Source organism: Eumetopias jubatus, unplaced genomic scaffold (assembly GCF_037043125.1).
Source record: "Eumetopias jubatus isolate StellerSeaLion01/CBP00866 unplaced genomic scaffold, mEumJub1_p1.0 scaffold_8, whole genome shotgun sequence".
Lineage (NCBI taxonomy): Eukaryota > Metazoa > Chordata > Mammalia > Carnivora > Otariidae > Eumetopias > Eumetopias jubatus.
The window spans coordinates 12,259,046-12,284,726 of record NW_028274814.1 but is presented as its reverse complement, the minus strand read 5'-3'; the positions used below and the strand labels follow the sequence as shown (position 1 = coordinate 12,284,726).

Genomic DNA, 25,681 nt, shown 5'->3' with positions numbered 1-25,681 from the left:
GCCTTTTTCTAGACATACACTTTCATTTCTCTTGGGAAATACCTAGGAGTGGAATAGCTGGATCATATGGCAAGTGTATGTTTAACTTTTTAAGAAACAACCAAACTGGTTTCCAAAGTGGTCATATCATTGTAAATTCCCACCTGCAGTGTATGAGAACAATTTCTCCAAATGCACGACAATACTTGGTATGGTAAGTCTTTTTAATTTTAGCTACACTGATAGATCTGTAGTATTATCTCATTGTGGTTTTAATCTGCATTTCCCTAATGACTAATGATGTTGATATCTTTTCATGTGCTTATTTGCCATGTGTATATCTTCTTTGGTGCAGTAATTATTCAAATGCTTGGCCCATTTTGAAAATTGGGTTGTTTGTTTTCCTATTATTCAGTTTTGAGAGTTTTTATGTATTTTAGATACAAGTCTTTATCTGATAAGTGATTTGTAAATATTTTCTGCCTGTTTGTGACAGCCAAAGCCCTGTCTTTTCATTTCCCTAACAAGGTCTTTCAAAGATTAGAGATTCATAATTTTGATAAAGTGCAATTTGTTAATTTGTTCTTTTATATATCTTACTTTTGGTGTTTTATCAAATACATCTTTGCCTACACCAAGGTAACAAAGGTTTTATCTAGATTTTATAGTTTTGGTTTTTTATATATGGGTCTATAATCAATTTTGAGTTAATTATTTATATGATGTGCAGTACAGATCAAAGTTCATATTGTTTTGCATAAGCAATATCCAATTATTTTAGTACCAAATGCTATACTTCTCCCCCTGAACTACGTTGGCATCTCTGCTGAAACTCAGTTGTCCATGTATAGGTAGGTTTATTTCTAAACTCTTTACTGTGTTCTATTGATCTGTCTATATTTATACCAATACTATACTGTTTTAATTACCGTACATTTATAGTAACTTGATTTCAGATAATGTTAATCTACAACATTATTCTTTCTCAAAGTTGTTTTAGCTATTCTAGGTCCTTGAATTTTGATATGAATTTTAGATTCAGTTTTTTAATTGTTGCAAAAAAAAAAAAGTCTTGCTGGGATTTCATTTGAAACTGTGTTCAATTTAGAGAGTAATTCGGGGAGAACTAACATATTAGCAATATTGTATCTTCTGAGCATAGAACACAATAATTTAGAACTTCTCTCCATTAATTTAGAACTTCTTAAATTTCTCTCAGCACTTTTCGTAGTTTTTAGTGTACAAGCCTTTCATATCTTTTCTCAGATTTATCATTAAGTATTTCATATTTACTGATATTGTAAAGGATATATTTTAAATTTCAATTTCTGATCATTGTCACTAGTATTTATGTTTGATTTTTGTATATTGATCTTATAACCTATAACCTTATTAAACTTACTAGTTCTACTAGCTTATTTTATTTCTAGGCATAGGAAGTTGTTAATATCTCCTTATTATCCTTTGGATATCTGTAGAATCTGTAGTAATGTCACTTTCCTCGTTCCTGATATTGGTAATTTATGTTTTCTCTCTTTCTTTCTGGTCAGTGTAGCTAGAGTTTATCAATTTTATTTATCTTCTCAAAGAACCAGTTTTTAATCCATTGATTTTTTTCTATTGTATTTCAATTTCTATATTAAGGATTTCTACTTTGACATTTATAATTTCCTTCCTTCTGTGTAGTTTATAATTAATTTGATCTTCCTTTTCCGGTTCCTAAAGGTGAAAGATGAAATTATTGATTTAAAACTGTTTTCCATTTTTAATATGTGTTTAGTGCTATAAAATTTCCCTAAACATTGCTGTAGCTGCATCCCACAAACATGATATATTGTGCTTTCATTTTCATTCTGTTCAAAATACTTTATTATTTTTCTTTGGTCTATTATTTGACCCAGAGTTTATTTAGACTTCTGTTAGTTTCTAAATATTTTGGGATTTTCAAGAGATAGGTCATTCTGTTATTAAAGATTTCTACTTTTATTCCCTTGTCAGAGAACACATTTTATATAACTTGAATCCTCTAAAAATTGTTGTGACTTACTTTATGTCATAAAATATGGTGTATTTTGGTAAATGGTCTACCTGCCCTTGAAAAGAATGTGTATTCTGTTGTTGGATGGCGTGTTCTATAAATAACAATCAGGTCAAATTCCTATGCAACTATCAACAGTGCTATGCAACTCTACTATATCCTTACTGATTTTAGTCCTAATTTTTCTATCAGCTCTTTAAAGAGGGGTGTTAAAACCACTGTCTATAACTGTGGATTTGTCTACTTTTCCTCACAGTTTTCAGTTTTTGACTTATGTATTTTGAAGTTCTGTTATTATGTGCATTAACATTTAGGTTTGTCATGCCCACTTGATAAATTGCTTTATCATCATAAAATATATTTCTTATCTTTTATGTATTTCTTAATATTATCTCTGATAATATTCTTTGTTCTGAAGTCTACTTTGATATTAATAGTCATTCCATCTTTCTTTTGATTAGTATCAGTGTGTTGTGTCTGTTCATCCTTTACCCTGAACCTACCTCTGTCTTTATATTTGAAGTTTGTTTCTGATAGATAGTTAGGCCTTGGATTTTTATCCAGTTTGGCAATCTGTTCCTTTTAATTTGGGTGTTTAGGCCAAGGGGGGCTGAACTAAATCTGGACTAAATGCTAGTTTTGCAAATGAAGTTTTTTTTTGGAACTCAGCCACAATCATTCATTTACATGTTGTTTATGGTTGCTTTTGCATTCAAAGGCAGAGGTGATTTATTACTCCCAAGTCCATATAGCCGGCAAGAATAAAATATTTACTATCTGGCCCTTGACAGAAAAAAAGTTTATCTACCCTTTTTTCTTTAGGCTCTTTCCATTTAATGTGATTATTGTTGTGGTTAGGTTTAAGGCTATTATGTTGTTTTTGTTGTTTTTTAATCTCACTTTTGCCGCGGGTGTTTCTGTGATCCGACGCCTACCTGGCCCCTATCCTGGGCTTTCTCTCCTGTTTCTTACATCTTACAAGGCAATAAAAATGAAATCTCAGGTGCAGTAAGTTTGGTGAATACTCTTGTATTAGCTTGGGTCGTCTGAGAAGCAGATGCCACGATGAGATTAAATGTGCAAGAAATTTACAATGGAACATTCCTGTGAAAGAAAGTGGGGAGGGAGCTGGAAAAAGAGAGGATAGAAGCATTTTAGACTGTTGTACAGTTCTAAGGAAATTTCAGCAAGACCATCAGGGAGTCTTGGAGACAGATACCTGACAAAGGACCCCCATGTTCTCTAGGAACAGACCTGGCTTAGTATACCTGCTGTGCTCAGTCAGCGACCAGGAGCAGCAAGCGTGTGGGAAGAGTGACTGCAGGGCAAATGCAGTGGATGGTTTCAGAGTAGAGCTGAAGCCCCCAGTCTCTGAAGCCCAGGCTCCCTGTTGTTGGAGGTCTGAGGCTCATTCTCATGGCCTTCACAGTCTTAAGATGAAAGCTGGCTTTAGCAAACTTACTTGTCTGGGTTTCTGCTTTTACTCAAGTTTCAACTTCTGAGCAATTTGTACTTTTTTTTTTTGACAGTTCATGAATGCACTTAAAATGACCTTAAAAAAATATTTTAGGGGTGCCTGGGTGGCTCAGTCGTTAAGCAGCTGCCTTTGGCTCAGGTCATGATCCCAGAGTCCTGGAATCGAGCCCCACATCGGGCTCCCAGCTCAGCGGGGAGTCTGCTTCTCCCTCTGACCCTCCTCCCTCTCATGCTCTCTGTCTCATTCTCTCTCAAATAAATAAATAAAATAAAATAAAATATTTTATCCAGCAATTTTTATTGTTTTCTGCAAGGAGGTCAGTCAGGGTATCTACATTTTCACAAGTCTAGACACTGAATTTATCTCATTCATTATTTCATAATGTCTGTTTTTGTATATATTTTATAATGAACATAATGTAACTGTAAATTTATAAGTAAAGTCTTGTTAAGGGGATAAAAGGTGATAAACATAAACAAGCATGGACTGCTGAATCCCACCCCTCAGAAAAGCCCTAGAGAGGCTATAGAAGTGAGAAGACCAGGATGGGCTCCATCAATGAACAACAGCAACCCTCAAGGGGAGGAGCAGGAGGCTGCCCTCAACTGCTGCATCTGGAGGTGGGTAACTGAAGCCCAGAAGTGGAGTGGGGCTGGGGAGTGGCTGGAGGTGGCAGAGAGAGTGGAGTTGGAAGATGCTTTTGTTTTTGCCTCCCTCCCTTAACCCCATTGTCCTGAGCCTTCAGCACAGAACAATAGCAAGAGCCAATTCATTGGCCAAGGAGGGTAAAATTAGGTAGCATGGAAAGCCACAGTACTGGGGAATTGATGAAAACCAGTATAGGTTGAGCTGCCAGCCTCATGCATTCACTCTGGGAAGTGAGGGAAATTTTCCCTGTAAACCCCTAGGACTGGTGGGTTGTAACTGAAGGAGCTTACTTTCTCCCAGCGCTGCCTCTAAGGGTTTAAATGGAAAGCTCCTGCGAAAGCAAGGGCATGTCTGCAGGAATGGCGGCAAATAGCAACAGTGGTTTTGTGGTATCTGGGATCATCTTTTCCCCTTACCTTCAACACACTTGGTTGAGCACAGACTAGGCTTTGACCTTCTGCAGTACACTTTATCAGCCGAGGTAGCTGATCCATCCAGGGAGGCGTGGACTCACAAGTCAAAATAACTAGATACGCAAAGGATACAGTGATTGTACAGGAAAAACTATGCAGAATATTTACCATCTGAAGGAGAATTACTGAGCTAAACACACCTGAATTTTAAAATAAGCATGAAAAATTTACTCTAGGAGGTGGGGGAAGATAATCAATAATAAGAAGCCATTAGTAAAGTCCAAGTAAAAATATTAGATAGGAAAAATATAATAGTTAACAATAAAGAACACAATAAATGAGAAGGACAGCCAGATGGTTATGACTGACACATGCATTAGTGAGTTGCAAGATTCTATTGAGCAACTTTCCCGGAATGTGGCAGGAAGGAACGGGGTTAAGATAGAAAAGTCAAGGAGTGGCTAAGATTGAGGGGAAAGTGCTTATGTCTGAATCATAAAACCTCCGGGAGAGAAAAAAAGAAAAGGAGGAAATAGTGGAAGAAATAAAGGCAAGGAATTTCTCAAAACTAAGAGATGGAGGAAACAGTGGAAGAAATAAAGGCAAGGAATTTCTCACAACTAAGAGATGGAGGAAATAGTGGAAGAAATAAAGGCAAGGAATTTCTCACAACTAAAAGAAGAGAAGAAAGTCTTCAGATTATAATGTTCAGTGCCCAACAGGAGAGAAAGCAACAAATTTCTTAAAATGTGCAGAGAGCGAAAGCAGATTCTCTTCAAAGAAACAATGATCAGATGGATGTCCTGCTCCCAAGAGCAATATAGGATGTAAGAAGATCAACAAATAATGTAAACTGGTCTTGAAAGGAAATAATCTGAAACCTAGAATTTTATATCCAGCCAATTTTTCATTCAAATATGAGAACACAATAAAGAAACATTCACATACATATGAAGGCTTAGAAGGTTTATCATAAACACACATTGAAAACTTGCTTGAAAGTAGTATTTAAATAGGAAGAGAGACAAGGTCAGGATGTATAGGAGACAGAGCCAATAAAGGTGGTCAAACACCTTGGCAAAATTTATGTTGTCTTAAGAAGATAAGATGGCTAGGGGCACCTGGGTGGTTCAGTCGGTTAAGCATCTACCTTCAGCTCAGGTCATGATCCCAGGGTCCTGGGATTGAGTGACGTGTCAGGCTCCCTGCTCAATGGGGAGTCTGCTTCTCCCTCTCCCTCTGCCCCTGCTCCTGCTGTCTCTCTCTCTCAAGTAAATAAATAAAATCCTTAAAAAAAAAGATGATAAAAGAGCTAGAACTAAAGAATAAAAGAAATGACATACACAGTACCTTAGAACTTAACTTCTAATGGCAGATAGTACTTATCATATTGAGGGAAAATAGATATTAAGATTTTAAAAATCATGGACATGAGCATGGGTCTTAGTAACCTAAGGCCAATTACCATGAGAACAAAAATTGAAGATATAACTTTCAAACCAGCATAAGAAATAAATCTTTCTTGAAAATCAAGAAATCTAAGAAAAAGAGAAAAAAGAAATAAAAAGTACTATAAATGAGAAATATGATCTAAAATGGTGGAAATTAAGTCCTAATATACCGGTATTTACAATAAATATACTGAGAGAAATCTGATTTTAAAGATCTTTATCAGAAAGCAAAAAGTTAAAAACCAAAAAACCCACTAATAATTCAGCTCAAATAGTTGTTCTTTTTTTTTCTGAACAATAGAATAATCTAAGACCAGAAATAAATGAAGTAGAAAAATAAAAGAATAGGGAAGTATCTTAAGTCAGATTTCCTAGAATAGAGGTCTGCAAACTTTTCCTGTGAAAGGCTAGCTAGAAAATATTTTTGGTTTGGCAGGTCACATAGGATGTTTATTGTTTTTTTTTTTTCTTTTTCTTCCTTCCCTTTCCTTCCTTCCTTCCTTTCTCCCTCCCTCCCTCTCTCTCTCTTTTTTTTTTTTTACAATCCCATACAAATGAAAAAACACTTAGCTTAAGTGTTAGCTTGCAGGCCATATCAAAACAGGCTGTGGGCTGAATTTAACCCATGGGCTGCACTTTTGCCCTCCCAGAAGCAGAGCTGGAGAAAACTGTTCAGGCACGCACATTCTTCGGTGTTGTCTTGAGGGAATGCTCTGAGGAGGAAGAGACTGAAGAAAGCAAGAAAGCAGGCAGGGACAGAAGAGGCTAAGCAAGGATGTGCAAAACTTCAGCCTGATCCCCCAGGGAGTTCTAGAGCATGAATCGCACCAGAGAGTCCCACTTGGGCTTTAGTGGTGCTCACATGTCTGCAAGTCATTGGCTGTGATTACCTTGGGGAGGGTGTAGACCTCCAAGAAGCAGGGAAGGGGCGACGGGGGACTGTAGCAGCCAACACTCAATAGAATCTGGAAGATGGGTACACCAGCCTGGAAAAGAAATCCACTAGAAGAACATGAACAAAGTTAAAGTGGTTTCTTTGGGGCGGGGGGAAGAAAAGTATTAGAAGCAAGTAAAGTATGGAATAAAAAGAAGAAATGTCTATATACACATTGAGAATTTTAAAGTCCTAACAATGTCAATATATAGAGAACTCCTATCTTATGCAAGCTGTTTGAGAAAATGGAAGAAAAATAAAAGTTGATGTCACTTTTTGAAGCTAAAATAATCCTGATTCCAAAACCACATAAAAAATAATAGAAGAAAATTACTGGACTCTTTTGTATTTGAATCTAGATGCATAAAAATTATAGCGAATGAGAGCCAGTTGCATAATTACCCAGAGGTCCGTGCCTGGGGCTGGAAGTTCCAACCTTCCAGTCACTGGTCTTTCTGGTGACCAGCCCCATCCTGAGGCTATCTAGAGGGGTCCCCCTCTAAGTCACCTCTTCAGCATAAACTCAGGCATGATAAAAGGGGTTTGTTAAGAGTAACAAAAGATCCTATCCCTACTTTGGAAATTCCAAGGGTTTTAGGAGCTCTGTGCCAGGAACCAGGGACAACGACCAAACATATTTCTTATTATACCACACCATTCTTTCTTCTGATTGTCACCTGCAAGTGTATGGACACATTTTCTACACGGTCCGTGAACTCAGCGCTGTGTACTGAGTACTGACGCAGCAGTCTAATAACACGGGTTCAATTTCTTGTTTTGAACACAGTTCTGTGACCTTGGGTAAGTGATTTAATCTCTTTAGTACTCACTTCCTTATCTCTAAAATGGAGATGGCAGTTCCTACCTCTGGGTTTCATGCTAAATACTAAATTGAGTTATCATCAGGTTTTTGTACAGCGCATGATCCACAGTAGTTGCAGGCAGATCTTTTGTGAAATGTCAACACACTCAGTGTCTGGGTTCCAGTCTTTCACAATGTGTTTTGTTACGCTCTTGTTAGATCTCTTTTAAATACAACTGTAAAGATTCGCGCAGTTACCCAGTAGCTAGGTAGTGTAAGTCATTTTCCCAGGCTATTGATGGATATTCTTCACACGGCACAACAAAAAGCGTTGTTCAAATGAAGATAAGACAAATTACAGTACTTCCTTTTTCCAGCCAACCAGCTCTGTCATTCAATATTAGGAGATTAGATAAATCGGACAGAGCAGTTTTCATCGTAAATCCCTGTTGGTTAGTACTCAGTGATTTGTTGTTTTTAATTGATTTGGTGAGTACTATTTCCAGCATACAGTTATATAAATATATATAGGAAGTCCCATTCTGGATTAGTTTCTTGGCCAAATTATATGGCAATTTCTTCCTATAAAAATGGAACTACTCCTAAAGTTTCAGCATGAATTTACATTTACAGAATACTTGGCAAGCAAAAACTATTTTACTATGGTTTTTATATTTCAAATTTAAGCACCTTAATAATAAAGAAATAAAACTGCTCTTTCAAAGTCTTTTTAATCTGGTCCAAACACTACCAGTGGGAAAACATGTATTTCTACCTTTATAATCAAGATGGGCTACTCTGGTGTTCTTTTTATCATTTCTTAATTCCCCATGTGGCTAGGTAGTAGTAGTCTTTTTTTTTTTTTTTGAGGTGGGGAAGCAGCAGGGGGTGAGGAAGAGAGAGAACCTTAAGCAGGCTCCCCGATGGGGGGGCTTGATCTCACAACCCTGAGATCATGACCTGAGCCAAAATCAAGAGTCAGACGCTTAACTGACTGAACCACCCAGGCGCCCCAGTATTCTGTCACTCTTAAAAACCTAGGCAAGCAGGTGTGCTTTCAATTATGCATTATGACCACTGCATAATCGGCTTCTTCACTAATCTCATTAGTGGAAAATGTGCAGGGGAATAACCTGTCTGTGCCAGATTTCATCTCCAGCTTTCTGACAATGGCCAGAGACATATACATCCTACCCCCTGGATCGTCTTACAGTGTTCTTCCATCAAGCAGTGGCCGTCTATGTTCCCTCCCCTTAGTGTCAGACAAGTCTTTGTAACTGCTTCGACTAACAGAATGTGGGGGAAGTGAGCCTGTCATATAAGAGGCAGTATGGCTTTTGCCTACTTCTGTCTCTGTCTCTGTTCGTACTTGCCTTTGGAACCCAGCTGCCATATTGTGAGGAAGTTCGAACCACATGGAGACACCACACAGAAGAATTCCACCTGACAGCTTCAGCTAAGGTTCTAGCGAGCAGCCAATATATCAACCACCAGGCAAACCTTCAGATCAGAGCTACCCATAGAACTTTCTGTGATTGGGGAAATTTTCTCTGTTTGTGCTAATAACTTACTCCCTTATGAGGCTGTTGAGCAGTGGTAATGTGGCAAATGTGAACGAGGAAGTGGATTTTCAATTTTATTTCATTTTAGTTAATTTAAATTTAAACAAGTACATGTGGCTAATGGCTGCCACACTGGACCATTTATCGTCACTTGGTTATAGCCCTTGGCCTTTGAATCTTCCAGCTGAAGCAAAAGACATCACGAAGCAGAAACGAACCATCCCCACAGTGCCTGCTCCCTATTCCTAATTCTCATAAGCCCTGAGAAATAATAATTATTGTTCATTTAAGCTACTCAGTTTGGGGAGTGGTTTGTTACAGAGCAATCGATAATGAATTTGCTGTTTCTACTGTTTTGTTCACTTGTTTTTTGTTTTCCACAGTAAATAAAAATATACAAGTCTTTCCCCCTCTAGCTATGGTTATGTGTCTCTGGTCTTCACAGCCCGGTTTCTTGAGTGAGTCATCTACACTCACCATCCTCATTCGAAGCTTATTCACTAGTCAACATGCATTAGGCTCTGGATACAAAGTCGTAGTAACATTAGTTCTGGCTTATTTCTCCCACTTAGAAAATGCAGGACTTCAGTATCCCACTCTGTCTTCATGGTTTCTCCTACTTATCTCTGAGCAAAGCCCACCCTGGCAGAAAAAGTCAGAAAAGGGGGTCCTTCGGGCTGAGACACGGCAAAAACGTTTTTGTTTTTTGTGGTTTTTTTTTTTTTTTGGAATGGATTATGCATGACCCTCAGTGAAATGTGAAAGGCTTGTCTGTCCTAGTGTGTGGCCCAAAGGCTACCATGAAAACAGCTCTTTCAGTCAGGGTCTTTGTCACCTCTCCACGGGGTTCAGAACCAATCCTGGGGTATGGTTTGGCCAAGAAACAAAGCAGCCTTCTCCACATACACCTTCTGTCCCTCCTCCACATGCCTCCCACCATCAACGCACAAACTTCCCTTCCACAACCCTTTTGCTCCCCTCCTGAAACTAGCCTGTCTACCAGCCTTCAAGTGTCATCTAGGGATCCCAAAGGAACTTTATGATAGCAAAATAATGACAACTCCCAAACACTATTTTTGCCCAGATTAACCAGACATCTGGGTGGGGAGTGTGATTTAGGGTTTTGATTTCCTAGAACATACTACCTCTATTACAAAAGTGAGGAAATATTTCCATGACACCAGTTCTCTAGGAGTGGGATAGGTCACCTTCTCTCTCCACTGGGAAAACACAAGTTCATCCCATGGGAGGCTGAAAAAAAATACCTGCCTTTGCTCTGAAAGGTGTTTTTTTTTTTTTAATAGTCTCAGAAGGGCTGAAACATGGTAAACCATGTTATATCCAAAGACATCCAAAGGTTAAACAAGGTGCATCAAGATTTGACTATTTGCAGTTCACACTGGGAGTGCATGGTTCAATACTGGATACATTCCAATCTAGTAAGTAAGAACCAATTTATAATGAAGGGTTCTAATTTGTTTGGAATATCCCAAAGTATTACTGATTATGTTACTGTATTACTGTAGTAAAAGTATTACTAATTATTGTAACTGAATCCAAATAAAACATATCACACACTTGTCTCCCCCTTCCCCTACTGATCAGCTTTGGAACACCAAATTAATAAATGCATTGGTTGCTAATCTGGTTATGAGTTTTCACATTTTTGGTCTGGATTGAAAAAACTCAGTGATATTAAATAGATTCGAGTTTTGCAAGAGAAGAGGAAATACTATTTTTCCCAAGATGACATTCTTGGATATCACTGTCAAAATATTGTGTGATAGGAAAAAAATTGCAGGAATGATTAAACTTCTTGTGTATTTAATGGATTTTTCTTTTTCAGCATTAGCTAGCACAAGTCCTTCTCAAAATCTTGTGAAGTAGATCAACTCCCTTCCTAATTCAAATAAACATACAGTCCTCAAAAATTACACTGACGTTGTTAAAATTCAACATTCTAAAGAAAATATTTCAATAAAAATTATGGATAATTTTATATTTATAATCAAATGTATCTGGGTTTTTCTAGGTCTCTGATATAAAGGTGGCACAGTGGAAATTGTATTTAGAACATGAATTCAGTGATTCAAGAAACTGGCCAATTAGAATTATCAATCTCACAAACAATGAATCATGGAACACTACATCAAAAACTACTGATGTAATGTATGGTGATTAACATAACAATAAAAAATAAAAAAATTATCAATCTCTAACTTGGATACTGATTCTTCTATGGAACAAAGCTAAAAGGAATTCCCTTGGCTGGTTTCTTACTTTCTGGGTGTGGTTTATTTTCTTCTCTGCCTGGAACAAAGATATTCAGGAAAATCTTTTACAACTAAAATTCTTTGTCTTACAAGGAGAGAAAAAAAGAAAAGCAGTAGATCAAGTCTGGCTTAATCGTTTGCTTATAGTAGTGCATATATTGGATTTTTTCCAGGTTAACAAAAATAAAGCCCCAGGAAAGATATATGCAGCAGTGTATTTAAGCTACTGGCTCACACACATTTTAATGGCTGAAAGTATATAAAAAATATGAAGGCAGAAGAAAAACAGTAAGCAGTTATGAAACGTAACAAGGTTTTTTATTCTTTATTAGTTTAAAGGAAGCTAGAACCTGATAATAATATGCCACAAATGGTTCAGAACCAAACAAAAGCTGCTTAGTTATTTATTTTGCATTTTCTCCTTTTAGGAAGTGAGAAAAAAACAGTTCTATTGGCACTCGAGCTTATTTTCAATTAAAATCCCCATAAATTAGAAAACATCTCATAAAACAATGGAAATGGAAAAAATGTTATTCAGAAAACAACTTTCTTAAGTGTGCTGCTTTTCTGTAGTGCCTAGGGATGTCGGATGTCTTCTAAGACCACTCAAAAAAATAATTCAACCTCTGTGTTCGTGTTGATGATAATATATAATAGTGTCTTGTCCTTTGATGTAAATAAGAGGAAAAACTCATACGTGCTTAGTTTTGAATTGAACCTCCCGCTCCGTGAATTCTGCCATTTGCTCCTGTCCCACACGAATAAAAGGATGCAGCTTAGAAACGAGGGCCTTGCTGCCATTGTATTTTTTCTAATTAAAATTCAGAGTATTAAACACAGTTGAGTACATCCATGCGTACATGACATACCGTTATCACATACCGGAAGCTCAGATCAACAGCACTGAGCAGAGGCTCATTTCATAACATCATTAAGATTCATTATATGCTACAGTTCAAAAAGGCTTTGTCAAAGCAAATAGTAATGGCCTGCCAGAAATGTGCAAACAGAAATTTATATTAAATTGTCCTTTCCCTCCTTTTTGGGTATGGGAATCTAGCTGCATTCCCAGGATTTGAGTTTGGAGCTTAACTGAAAAGGCTTCCAGTTTCTCCAGATTGCAAAATATTACCAAAACGGAATATTAAAAAAAAAAAAGTTAAGTGAAAAATATTTGAGTAACTACGTGGGGGTATAGTCATCAAGCATAATAACTGTATCGGAATAAAAGAAGGTGAAGTTCTCGAGTGCAAAGGTAGATAGAACGCATGAGTCACAAGGCAGAGTATTTAATTTGGAACAAGTCAAATAAAAACATTGCCTTATTTTCCTTAAGAACCTTTGGTACTCTTTATGTTATAACCTCAGAAAAGAAAGCTCTCTCATTAAAACATTTTTTTTCTTTTATCTCCTGCTGAGTGAAGATGCCTGGGGAGACAAACTTTACATGCTGGCTTTCCGACTGTAGTCGTAAGTATGATGTTATCTGGAGATTCGATGGTGAGAATTTACTCCTTTAGACTTGGTACTTTTCTTTGCCATGTTCATTGATCACACATATGTGCTGAAACAATAAAGGATTTAAATGAATCCGTTTCTTAGCCAAATAGGAGTGCAGAAAATGTAATGCAGTAATAACAGAATGTCATCTTATAATTGGTTATTGTTCATTCAAATATATGTGTGCGCATTTATGTGTGTGCATGTATATAAAATCTAAAGACACCCAATCGAATGCTTGAAAAAGTTTCTTCATTGTTCTAGTTTAGAGCCCTATTCCAAATCTGGCTCCCTAGGTCTGGAACAACCGTAACGGCTGAAGGAGGGTATGGTCAGCCATGGTGGAGATAGAAGTCTCCACCTGGTAACATTATCACCTCTAGGGAGAATGGAGAAATAGCCATGGTAAACACAACATTGACTCTTAATCGATCTTTTTTGGGTAGCAAGAAATGTGTAGAGTATTTTGATTGCAAGGCACAGAAGTGGAGTCAGGTTAATATAGGCTAATATAGCCTACCAAGGCTAATGAGGTGGCTCACAGAATCCAAAGAGCTACACAATGAAGCAACTGGAAGGCTGGAATGGGGTAGCTCCCGACTTTAGCCCATGGTGCTTGTGGATACTCTCTCTGGGGCCCTGCCATTCAGTGGCTTAAGACCAAAATCTCTTGATTTCTGTGACTTTTGGTTTAAGTTTCTAATTCTTAGGAAGGAGAGAGACACACACACACATGATTGGTCCACTTCGGGTAAGATGTCTACCTCTATATCATTCAACATTGGTCAGGGTCCCACAGCTGGGGGGTCTACACTGGGAGTCCATGTATATATGTTGAAAGTTTCTCCAAAAAGGGAATAGTTATGAACTGCATGCAACTGTAACTGGGATTATGAATGCAAAGTGCCCAGAATATTCCTGACACAGAAGATATTCAGTAAGTGGCAGCCATCATGACTACTATTTCAATAATTTGTTAAATTCATATAGCTGTTAAGTTCTTATGAGAGGAGGCTAGGGATTTGCATGCATGACTTACATTCAGATCTCTGAAGTATTCATTGTAATCTAAGGCATAACCCACCACAAATAAGTCTGGAATCTCAAATCCAACATCTGAGTAGAGAGAGAGAAAAAAAAAGGAATAATGTAGATAACATGAGTAGAAAGCCACCATATGCTATTGTTGGCACTTAAACTGTGAGGACCTTTCATTTAAGCAGAAGCAAGTGGGAAAAATGATAAGCAATGCATAGGATGAACCCAGTAGGACCTGGACCACAGTGATTAGGCAGGGAGACGAGGGAGACAAGCAAACATATAAGGAAGAACGGCTGTACTCCTACCATACAGAGCTGAGAAAGGGCTCAGCCAGCCTGGGGGAGAGCAAGAAATATGCATGAGTTAGTCATGTAGCCCTGCAGTTCCAAAGCAAGCAGTATCCAATGTTATAATGCCAAAGGAAATACTTGGGAAGCATAAAGTGCAGTTCAGACAGAAGTATTCCAATCCTGTACTACATGACTAGGTGCACAGGCTGTCATCACTAGGAACCCATTCTCCCACTGCGCTCAGTGTCCTCAGCTGGATAAAGGGCTGGGAAGTCAAACCTGGGAGACCAGATGATGGGAAGTGGGATTGTTCAGTTTGAGGAACAGAACGCTAAGGGTTATTCTAACACTAGTCTTTGAATCCAGTAGACAGATGGCATTAATTAGCTCTCAATCTCTATTGCAGGAGGAATGGGAGTAAAAGGATTTAAATGCAGTGTGAGGTACTTAGGTTAAACGAAGGAAAAGTTTATTGAAAAGAAGATGATTTTTATGGAAAAGAATCTTTAAGGAACAGATAGTAGCGCTCCTTCTTCAGAAGTCTTGAAACAGAATAAATGTGCCTATGGTCCAATGGTTTTTCAAACTCTTTCCACTTTTTTTTGAATCTGTTTGTTTATTAGAGCATTGCAGAGGAGATACGTGCTCACTTACTTTTATGAAACTGTTCTTTGGGATAGCCAATGGACTTATAGCATGGAGAGAAAGTTATCCCTCTGGTGACCACTCACCACCATTTTGATTCCTATGACCAAAGATGCTTTCACATGGAGTAGGCAACTGGTTCCTTCTTGCAGAAAGTGCCAGAGGAGAGGGACTTACTTTCTAGAGGATTGCATTATATGTCACTGATAGAGACCCCCTTTGGTCCCTCCACACTGTCCCTTGCTTTGAGAAAAATAATCAAAGAGGAGAAGCAAGAGCAGAAGAAAAGATGTCAGAGCATATAAAAGATGTCATGGAGAATATGGGAAAGAATCAGTTATGAGAAAGGAACCAAAAGTATCAAGCCTCAGAAGTCCAGGGAGAAGAAACAGAGATTCTGAACCAGCTAAAAGGATATTAGTAAATCCCAGAGAACCCGGGTTGTCACCACAGTAATGACTTCACAGTAACCAGAGCAATGCCTACAGTAGGCATGGCACCAGAGACTTGGCAAAGCCAATTCAGAAGGTCAAACCTTCAGGACTGTTAGGGAGTGAAAGAAGGACACTGGATTGGTAGATCAGGGGGACAGTTAGGAATCAGAGTGACCTATGTCTAGCTGGAGAATGGGTGCATTTACTTGCTGATGTTACTTACAGATGTAGTGCAAGAGTAAGGCAGTGATCAGAACCAGATTGCCTGGGTTCAATACTGACTCTACACTTACAACAACGTGACCTTTGAAAACCATTGAACCTTGTTGTGTTCAATTTCCTCATCTGTAAAATGGGCATAACAAGAGCAACTACCTTGGATGAAGGTTGTAAGGATGAAATGTGTTAATCTCTGCATCACTCTTAGAAAGGAGTGTAGGGCCCATCGTAACCTCTTACGAGTGTTACCTGCCATTATTTTATTCATGTTGTTGCTGTAAGTGACACAAATAATCTGTAATTAGTTGGCTATGTCTGAAGTGAATCTTTCAACTTCAGTTAAAATCTTATCTCTGTGGGATCTTCCATGATTTCCTTAGGAGATTTCTGTTTACTAACTTCGCCTAACCTTACTGCATCCAGATTATATTCCCCATGCCAGTAACTGGACGGGGACATGTTGTTGGGTCTATCTGCCCAGCACTGATGTTGTCTAGATTTAATACATGAAACTTGTTTTTAGAATAAAGAGTCACTTGCGAAATGTCATTGGCATATTACCCATCCATAGTGTGCTTCCCTTGCTCTGATGTTTTTTCAGCTTGCTGATGAGAACTGTAGCCAAATGATCCCAGAGGCTTTAGAGCAAATGTAAGTTATAAAAATCAAGCTGAAGTCTGCCTATGTGAGTGAAAAAAAGTCGCCTCTAGTGTTAGAATAATAAATAATCAAGCTGCTTGTTTACTCTTCCTGGCATTGGAACTATTCATATTATGGGGAGGAGAGTAGCAAAGTGCCCTGGATGAGCCAAATCCTCCAGAACATAGGAAGTCAAGCACAAAGATTGGTCTCTGAAGATATCTGCTCGGCCAATTCTCTGTGTTACTGAACTTTTCTTCGGTCAGCATCGAGCATTGTCTGGTGACGGTTCCTGGAGACAGTATGAGAATCCCTCTAAGCCTTTACAGTGCCTTCCCGGGTCTGACCGACAGGGGCCGCGGCCAAGGCAGGGATCCTGCATGTCAGCCAGTCTGGTGGGGTCAAGTCTCCCTCCACCCCCTGAAACCCATTAGCTGAGATCTTTGGCTTTAAGGTGCTATGGAAAACCTAAACATAAAAATATCCAATGCACACGATAGAGTTTCCATGAACAACGCAAACTGGGAAATGAAAAACCGTCGTTGTAAAGGGTTCTATCCTTGTTGTAAAGGGTTCCATTGGCAAGGCTGGGGAGACCTCTGTGGGACTAGGAAATCTTTACAGCTTCTGCTTCACACGGAATGCCGGCAAATAGGAAACCAGAGATTCTTCAATGTGAAATGACACCACCAGCCAACCAACCAACCAACCAACCAACCAAAACCAAAACCACTTACAGTCGGGTCTAAAGCCATCACTTCTAGGTGTTCTCTTCACCAACAAACTACCATTAAAAAAAAAAAGTGTTTAGTGATCCAGATAAAACTGTGAATTGCAAATAGAACTGAACATCATTAAAATATGTATTCCCCCCACCTCCCCGGCATGTGGAGCACCATCCCGGGCCCCTAATTCACACTCCTGCTACCAAGGCACCACATCAGTGATTCTAGATAAAAGGAAGGGAGAGGGGCACTGGCACCAGGCTCCGCCAGCTGGAAACTACAAATGGAGGCACAGTAACGGGAAGCTCAGACACCCGGCAAAGCATGTACTCTTCCTCTTCCTCTGTCTCAGACTAGCAATCAAATGGGCTATTTGTTCAGTGTGGTCAAGCCATAACACCCCGGGGCACAGGGTCACTGGTTTGGAATAGACTGCTCTCTTTGGGGAAAACATCCTGTGTTAGCATCCCTCCCGGGCTTATTTGCACACACAGAAGCAACAACAGTGACGTGAATGTCCTACTCACCTGGCTACCTTAATCATGTTGGGCTTGTATTTCTCTATGCTACTGAGCAGCGCTCGCATGGTCTTCCCGGTTCCAACAACATCCTTTGCAAAGAGGACAGACACATTCAACTGAGCGCATTTGGGCAGCATAATAGACTTTGCATCCAGACAGATGATTGTATGCCTTATTAATAATGCATCATAATTAGAATTGCCATCAGATGGAGTCAAAATAGGAAGCAGGGTTGGTTACATTTTTTAGACAGGTGCTTCTCTCGGAAACTGGGTTTAGGGGAATATATTGGTGAATATTTCCTCTTGGAACCCTTGAGCTGTGTTGAAAGCTAAGTTCGACCTTTGGAGAGCATGTGCGGATGCTCACTGAGTACATTGGGACTCATGCATGCACATTCAAGGACTAAATTTGGCCCTGAGGTTATGCAACACAATACGGAACGCATGAATTTTCATGGACATGGGATGTACATCTGAATGCACTGAATGGATAAACACCTCCCCCTTGCCCTCCCCACTCAATAGGGGATTCTACGGCTGGGAAGTGAGATGTGTCTGGACGGCAGCTGGTGACAGCCTGTGAATTCTGCGGGTGCAAGGTTGCAGTGAGCCTCGGCTCGTCTCTGCTGATGAGCTGCTGTACAATTAGAGGAGAATGGGCAGCAGAAATGTATTGTCCTTGGGACAGAAATCAGCTGTCAGGAGCTGATTATCAAAACAACAGGTCTGAATTTAGCCAGGGTTGGGCAATTCGTTTGGCTAGAGGGTCTACTTCCTGGGTTATGTCTGAGCCGGGAGGACTGCAGATACACATGGCACATACGGGCAACCGTGTAACAAAAGCTTGAAACAGCTCCCTTGAATTCTTGCCAGCTGATAAGATAGACGTGCTCTCGAAGGAAAAGTGGCCATGTGCCGTATTAAGTCCACTGCTACCACAGGGCCTGTTCGCTCTCAAATTTTTTTAGCAGAAAAATTAAATTAAATTATAGCTTTCTCTTGGATTGCCATTTGAAAACTGATTGTATTTACGATTTGGTTGCTGAAGGTAGAATTGTTTGAAGTCCTTAGGGGTCATTAGCAAGAACACTGAATCAAGGGTGAAAAGAGTTCAAACCTTGCTTTTACTATTACATATATTTGGTTCTGTGGGGCTGGTTTCCTCTTCTGTAAAAAATGCCTGATTTGCAAATAGGTATAAGAACCAATTTAGACATGCGTGAAATTAGACATAAAAACGGATAAAGTACCACGAAACTATGATTGCAAAGCTTTTATTCTAAATTGTTTCAGGCCACTGATTCTAGTTAGCTCTTAGTAAATTCGGAGAGCCATGCGCACAGTGGAAATTCAATAAATCCTTGACCAATTTGATAATAAGTGCTATTTCAAAACTCACCATTAGATTCTTTCAACTTCCAAATATGGATAAAGAAAAGTCAGCTTACCTCAACAATGAGGACATTCTGAAATTAAAAAAAAAAACAACAACAAAACACAACAGTTATTTAGAATACGATGCAAATCCGTTTTACAAGATAGACCCACGTTTTTGCTTACAGTTAGAAATTCCACAATTTGTTTAGCTGGTCCTTCGCCATCCATCTAACTCAAATGCTTGGAAGTAATGTAGGTATTCCAGATTCATGCTAACAGTCTCTCTGCAATTACTGGGTGCTACAATATTGGTATCTACATTCAGGTTAGCAGCAGGGTCACATCAGATCCTAGACCTGTCTGAAGAGCTATCCACAAGGTCAACCCAATGTCCCTAATTCTGGCAAGCACCCCATCCAGCTTACTTTGGCACACAAGTTTACTAAGAGTTTACCAGGAAAACGAGCCACACAAACTATGTTGTTAACGGAGACAGCACTCTGCAGAAGGATCATGTATTCAACTGTGACAGTCCTGTATTCCTGCATAGCCACCAGTCACTGGGGATTCTGTATTTACTCTCGGATTTTCAACCCTGAGGAAGGGGTGGGCTAGAGAGAGCTCTGCGAAGTGCCTGGTTGATATTTTTAGAAGCATGGTTGGGTTCCTTGCTATGTGCTCTCGAGGCCTACCTCTCCTTCTCCCCTCAAAACACTGATTCTGTTTCATTTCAATTCCTGTTTGAGAGTTGTCCTCCTACTAGAATGTAAACTCCATGAGGACAGGGATCATGTTTGTCTTGCTTACTACTGTATTCTCAGTCCCTAGGATATATATACCTGCATATAGGTGCTCAGCAATTATTTACTGAGTGGAGGATTAGTAACTGATGACACTGATTCATGAATTAAAACCAACCAATTAAATGGATTAGTTACATGTCAATACCCGTCCCACCACATTAAAATATGACTGTGTTAATATGACATTGAAATGAACTGAAGGGTGTGGCTATAATGTAATGTTGTCTTTCTTTAGATGACCCTTCATTTCTTCCTATGATTCATATGATACTTTAAGAATTCTATCAAGCCTTACACCTTAGAAAGCTTACTTATGTCTAATGCAAAAGAGATTTAAGTAATGAAAGTGTTAGCCAACCAACCAAATCCATATTTACTTTATGCGTCACATGCTTCTTAGGCAGAAATATCTTTCTGGAAGTATTTTTCTCTCTGGTATAGTCATTAAATAGTCATTTAGTCATTAAGTACATTTAATTTTTTTTAAAGATTTTATTCATTCTTTCTTTGAGAGAGAGAGTGCAAGCGTGAGGAGGGGCAGAGGGAGAGGGCCAAGCAGACCCTCTGCTGAGCACAGAGCCCAATGTGGGGTTTGATCCCAGAACCCTGAGATCATGACCTGAGCTAAAGTCAGATGCTTAACCAATTGAGCCACCCAGGCGCCCCCCCCCCAGCCCCATTAAATACATTTTAAAAATCTTAGTTTTATTATTGAAATGTAAGCTTATCTTGTCCATTTTAAAGTAGGTCATGCCCACAGTATCCCCTACCCTAAGTATCACAGAGACAGAGGGGTGCCCTTGGTATTCTGAACACATTTGCTATGTTCTTAACCATTATCCCACAACAGTCAGTTAGGATACGCATTTTTAGTCTGACTGAGGCTTACCAACCATGCCTGTTAACCAACCCGAATACTTGGTTAATTTAATTCCCTAGCTCATAATCTTTTTTTGTTTCAATCTTATAATGAAAAACTCTTTAAAACTCTGTTAGTCTGCATTCTTGCCTAATTAAATAAAGTACACTGAATATAATTAAATTTGTTTTTTAAAAGCTTAGAATCTTGCAAAACAAGAGTCATCTTTGAAAAGATTAATTTTAACTATAAGATACAATGGTGGTTGGGAAGCAGGGCTTGAATGTGTACTAATCCAGAGATATATTATCAAAATTACTTAAACACATTTTAAAATCAAGGAATGCATATACAGATTCAAAATCAAATAGAAAAGTCTAAAGATTTTCTAAATGTTGCTGTGTATCTAACTGTAAAGTATTTTAAAATGCGTATGTACTTTATATAAAGTTATCATGGCATTCTGTATTATGCATAGCCAAAATATTATCACAACTAACAAAAATGACAATAATCCATTTTATTTTATGTTTTTCATTTTTTCTAGTTTTATTGAGGTATAATTGACATACACTGTATAAGTTTAAGGTGTACTGCATAACGGCTTGATTTATATATATTATAAAATGATTACCTCAATAAATTTAGTTAACATCCATCATCTCGTACAGCTACAGAAAAAGAAGAAAGCAAAAAAAGACCATTTTTTCCTTATAATGAGAACTCTTAGGATTTACTCTCTAAACAACCTTCGTATATATCACACAACAGTGGCGGCTATGGTCATTGTACATTTCATCCCCAGTACTTATTTATCGTATAACTGAAAGTTTGAACCTTCTGATCACCTTCCTCTGATTTCCCTGTCCCCCATCTCCTGCTTCAGGTAACCACAAATGTGATCTCTTTTTCTACGAGTCTGGTTTTTGTGTTGTTTTGTTTTATATTCTACACGCAAGTAAGATCATACAGTATTTGTCTTTCTGTCTGACTTACTTCACTTAGTATAATGCTCTCAAGGTCCATCCACGTTGTTGCAAATGGCAGGATTTCCTAGTTTCTTATGGTTGAATAATATTCCATCGTGTGTGTGTGTGTGTGTGTGTGTGTGTGTGTGTGCGTGTATCACAACTTCTTTATCTGGCAATAATTTCTTAATATCATATATAAAACCTAGGACATATTTAGATTGCCCTAGTGGTCTTTAAAATGGCCTCTGTAGCTGGTCTGTCTAATTGAAGCCCATGCATTGGGTCCATAATCCCCTTTTAATTTAAAATAGTCTCTTTTACTCTACATACATTTCTCAATTTAATAATTTTAGACATCACCTATTTACTATGTTATATAATGATAAGAATTTTGTTGTTTTACACTATCTCACTTCTTTTTCCACCCCCCAGGGTAGATACTTGGTTGTATCTATGACTGTATCTTCTTGTACTGGTCACGTTTTTTCCCACTACAGAGTCAAATAATATACTATAATTATGTTCCCTTTTAGTTTGTTTCTTTCCTTGAAGTTCCTAATCGTTTTCCCTGCCATCTTTCAGTGTCTTAGACTGCAATAACCCTCTTGTTCTTTATGCTCCTTTCTTTCTCTTTTTCTCTTTCTTTTTTTCTCTCTTTATCTTTTTCTCACTCACTCTTTCTTTCTTTCTTGGAAGGATCGTTATGAAGAAAACATTGGTTAATTATGGTTTAACTATATTTCTTAAGGGATTTTGGAGGATTAAGGAGGCTAAGCGGGTTGATAACATCTGTAACAGCACAAAGAAATTTCTGAGTTGTGTATGGTATGTAGTGCGTTCATAAATGATGGGCAAGGGAATACTGATATAAAAAACCCATCTGCTACTGAAAGGGAGCTCTGCAGAAATCTAGAGTTCTTCAGTGAGTTAGAGCAATCCCTACAGATATTTCTTTTCCTTTACAGAACATCACACTATTTTCAAATTTTTTCCTAAATAATATGTGGGTTTACTGTCCAGATTGTTAGCAGCCTACCTCCAAAAAAGCAATGCCTTTAGTACCTTTAGAAATTGCCATACAAAAGACATAGCCCGAGAGTACAGAGAAAGTAACTAACCCAACTTTGGAAGCATTTTCACTACTGTCTAACTAATCTCTTTACATTTTAATATACCAGGATTAGCTTCACAAGCTAAGGGACAAAGACAAATTCATCTTTATATGATCAGCATATAACATGGAGACCGGTATGTAGTAGGTGCTCAAGCAATGCCTTTGGAACAAATCAACAATTTTGACCTCATTTTTTTCTCTAGTTTGTTATACTTTTGACACATCCCCTCCATTTTGTTTTCCTCAACGATGTACAATTCCCCATTCACTGAGCTATATAGTTCATGTCTACTGCTTTTAATTTTGCAGCAAGAAATCTTCCAAAATACATCCCCCTCCTTTTTTTATTTTTTTGAGTGGGCAACCTTAGAAATTTTTTCAGGACATGCTGTGCCTCCTAAATGCTTCCAATCTGATAACTCCCATCACTGAATCTGAGATGTCTGCCAGTTACTGTCTTAGTCATCTCATCATACCTAGCTCATTTCCTCCCGGAAAGTAAGTAAAATTTGCAACCTGGGGGCCATAGGCAAAAATTCTATGGGGAGTCTCCGGAGTGTGTCATTTCGTTGCTATAGTACAATCCTGATGGAAGCTAACAACCTCAAGTTTCTTGAAGAAAAAGAAAGGAAAGAAGAAAAAGAAGAAAAGAAGGAGTTATACAAATCTAAATGATTTTCATAAATAGGTTATTCCCCCTTTCAGTCTTTTAAAATGCAGAATGAGTAGCATGCCACAGTCTAATCAGCAGCAGTATAGTTTTGGGGCTATGGTCACGCCAAGCAGAGGGTTGGCAGTAATGATGATGGGCTCATTGTGGGTGCTGAGCATGGGTAGGAGTGTGAATATGAGCCCCACAGAGAAAGGAATGTAGTTCAGCATTTCACTTTATGTGATAATTCACAAAATTGCCAGAATCATCAGTCGGTGGGCATTTCCATTATTGTTCTCAGCCTAGTCAGATGCAATAAAAAGGGATGATTTAAATAGTTAAGGCAGCCAAGGAGGAAATTTGGCTGGTTCTGACGCTTCATTCTGGCATTTGATTAGAAACTTATTTGGTGGGGGAAGGTGGCACGTCTCCTGAAATCTTGCATTTAACCTGCACATCTGTGTTTTCCCATTGCCAGATTTGGGTCTGTTTCCATGCAGTTAGTTTTATTCCATCCCTTTCAGAGATTTCCCTTGAACATGAATAAAATCTTCTTGCTTTAATGGATACACACATTTTATGAAGTGCCAGGATTAAATCAACTTTGAAACAGCTTGAACACACCGAGGAAAATGCTTTTAAATATTGTGAGCCGATGAGGCCATTTAACTTAATCATTGAGGTTTCCCTTTATTCCACAGCCATGACCTATTTAGAACCATGACTCAGCCAGCTTCCCTTATGAGCTTCCTTCTCTTTGCTTTAAAAAAAAAAAAAAGAAAGAAAGAAAGAAGGCAGGAGAGAAAGAGAGAAAGAAGAAAAGAAGGAAAGAAAGGCTAAAAAAAGAAGCCATGAAAGAGACAGGTCCATGGGGGCTATAGTCTCTTTTCTGGATATTTTAACCCACACATCTTTAGAGAGCTTAAGAAGTTATGTACTACAGTTATGGGGCTTATAATTTGTGGACAGTTATATAGGTGAGCTGTCCCCATGTTTTTAGAAGTTCTTTTATAAACAAATTTGATTTAAAAAAATCTTTTCAGGGGGCCTGAGTGGCTCAGTCAGTTAAGCATCCAACTCTTGATTTCAGCTCAGGTCATGACCTCAGGGTCATGAGATCAAGCCCCCCATCGGGCTCCGCACTGGACGTGCTCAGCCGGGAGTCTGCTTGAGATTCTCTCCCTCTGCCCCTTTTCTCCCCCACCCTCACCCCACTCACACACTCTCTCAAATAAAGAAATAAATCCTAAAAAAAAATTTTTTTTTAAATCTTCTCTAACCCTCCCTCCTTCATTTCATCATTTAGCTCCGCTGCCCCCCCCCCTTTGGTCAGTGCGGTGCCTTCCGCAACACTCCTACTTAGCTCCCGTGGTTCCGGTGCCCCTGCGTGCTCCCCCCACGTGGCCTCCTGACCGGTTCCTCTGCCTGGAGTCTCTTTCTCATCCTCGACCCTCCTATCAAGTTCATTTTCCCAAAACACGGCTTCTTGATGTCACTTCTGCTCAAAAACTTTTGCAACTCCTCTTTGCTTTTCTGAGCAAGTTAAACTCTTTATTGAGACTCTCAATACATTCTACAAACCAAACCCAATTTACATTTTCCCTGTTTCAAAGTATTGTTTCTCTATTTTGAGCTGACTTTTTTCAGCCACACGGATCTGCTCTTATCCCCTGGCTCTCCTATTTCCCTCCTTCATCCCTCATTTCATGATGTTCTTCCTCCCTTTCCTGGGTTATTCCCAGGCTTTCTGGTCCCAAGTAAAACCTCAGCCTCCTCTTGTGAAGACAGTCACAGTCCCAAGGAATCATTTCTTCTTTGGGTTTCTTTAAGGGCAAGGGACTTTTCTTGGGATCATTAAAAATAGTTCCCACTAATTGTTGGGTGCCTTTTCAAATTTTGTTTGCTTGTTTGTTTGTTTCCCCAGCTGGTGTACATTCTGCATGATGGAAAGATTCTGGAGGTCCTCTGAAACTTATTTTTAAAGTTCTCTCAAACTCTTAATGCATAGCCTTTCTCTGAAAGGCTGAAGGATGGGTGAACACATCAAGCCATATGAGTGCCTTCATCTGTTTAAGGAAAAGGAAATTCCAAAAGTTAAGTGACATCGTTTTCACTCGTCCACCTTCAGGTGTGCAGCATTCACCAACCCAGTCCCCGCTTTGACTCTCTTGTGACACCAAAGCCCTTCTGCTTCTCAAAGTCAATGTGCCCTCATTTGACACCTTTCTCATTCGACTTAAACCCAACCTGCTGGCTGATGTGTCCTTTGGTCTGGCTAGATGGACTTCTATGTACCTTTCCCTCCGTCATGT

General features: G+C 38.8%; 1 protein-coding gene across 2 annotated transcripts in view; it reads right to left on the bottom strand.

Annotated features, from left to right (window-relative positions):
- Positions 1-13,093: 13,093 nt before the first annotated feature.
- PRTFDC1 (phosphoribosyl transferase domain containing 1) overlaps positions 13,094-25,681 on the bottom strand; it is an 88,073-nt gene continuing 75,485 nt past the window's right edge. The window contains exons 6-10 of one of the 2 annotated variants that reach the window (XM_028114184.2): positions 19,042-19,059; positions 17,598-17,680; positions 17,083-17,129; positions 14,117-14,193; positions 13,094-13,141 (exon numbers count right to left, since the gene is read on the bottom strand). In XM_028114184.2, the coding sequence (XP_027969985.1) occupies positions 13,094-13,141; positions 14,117-14,193; positions 17,083-17,129; positions 17,598-17,680; positions 19,042-19,059 (273 nt within the window). The remainder of the gene's footprint in view (positions 13,142-14,116; positions 14,194-17,082; positions 17,130-17,597; positions 17,681-19,041; positions 19,060-25,681) is intronic. The other variant, XM_088025525.1, reaches the window with a different exon arrangement.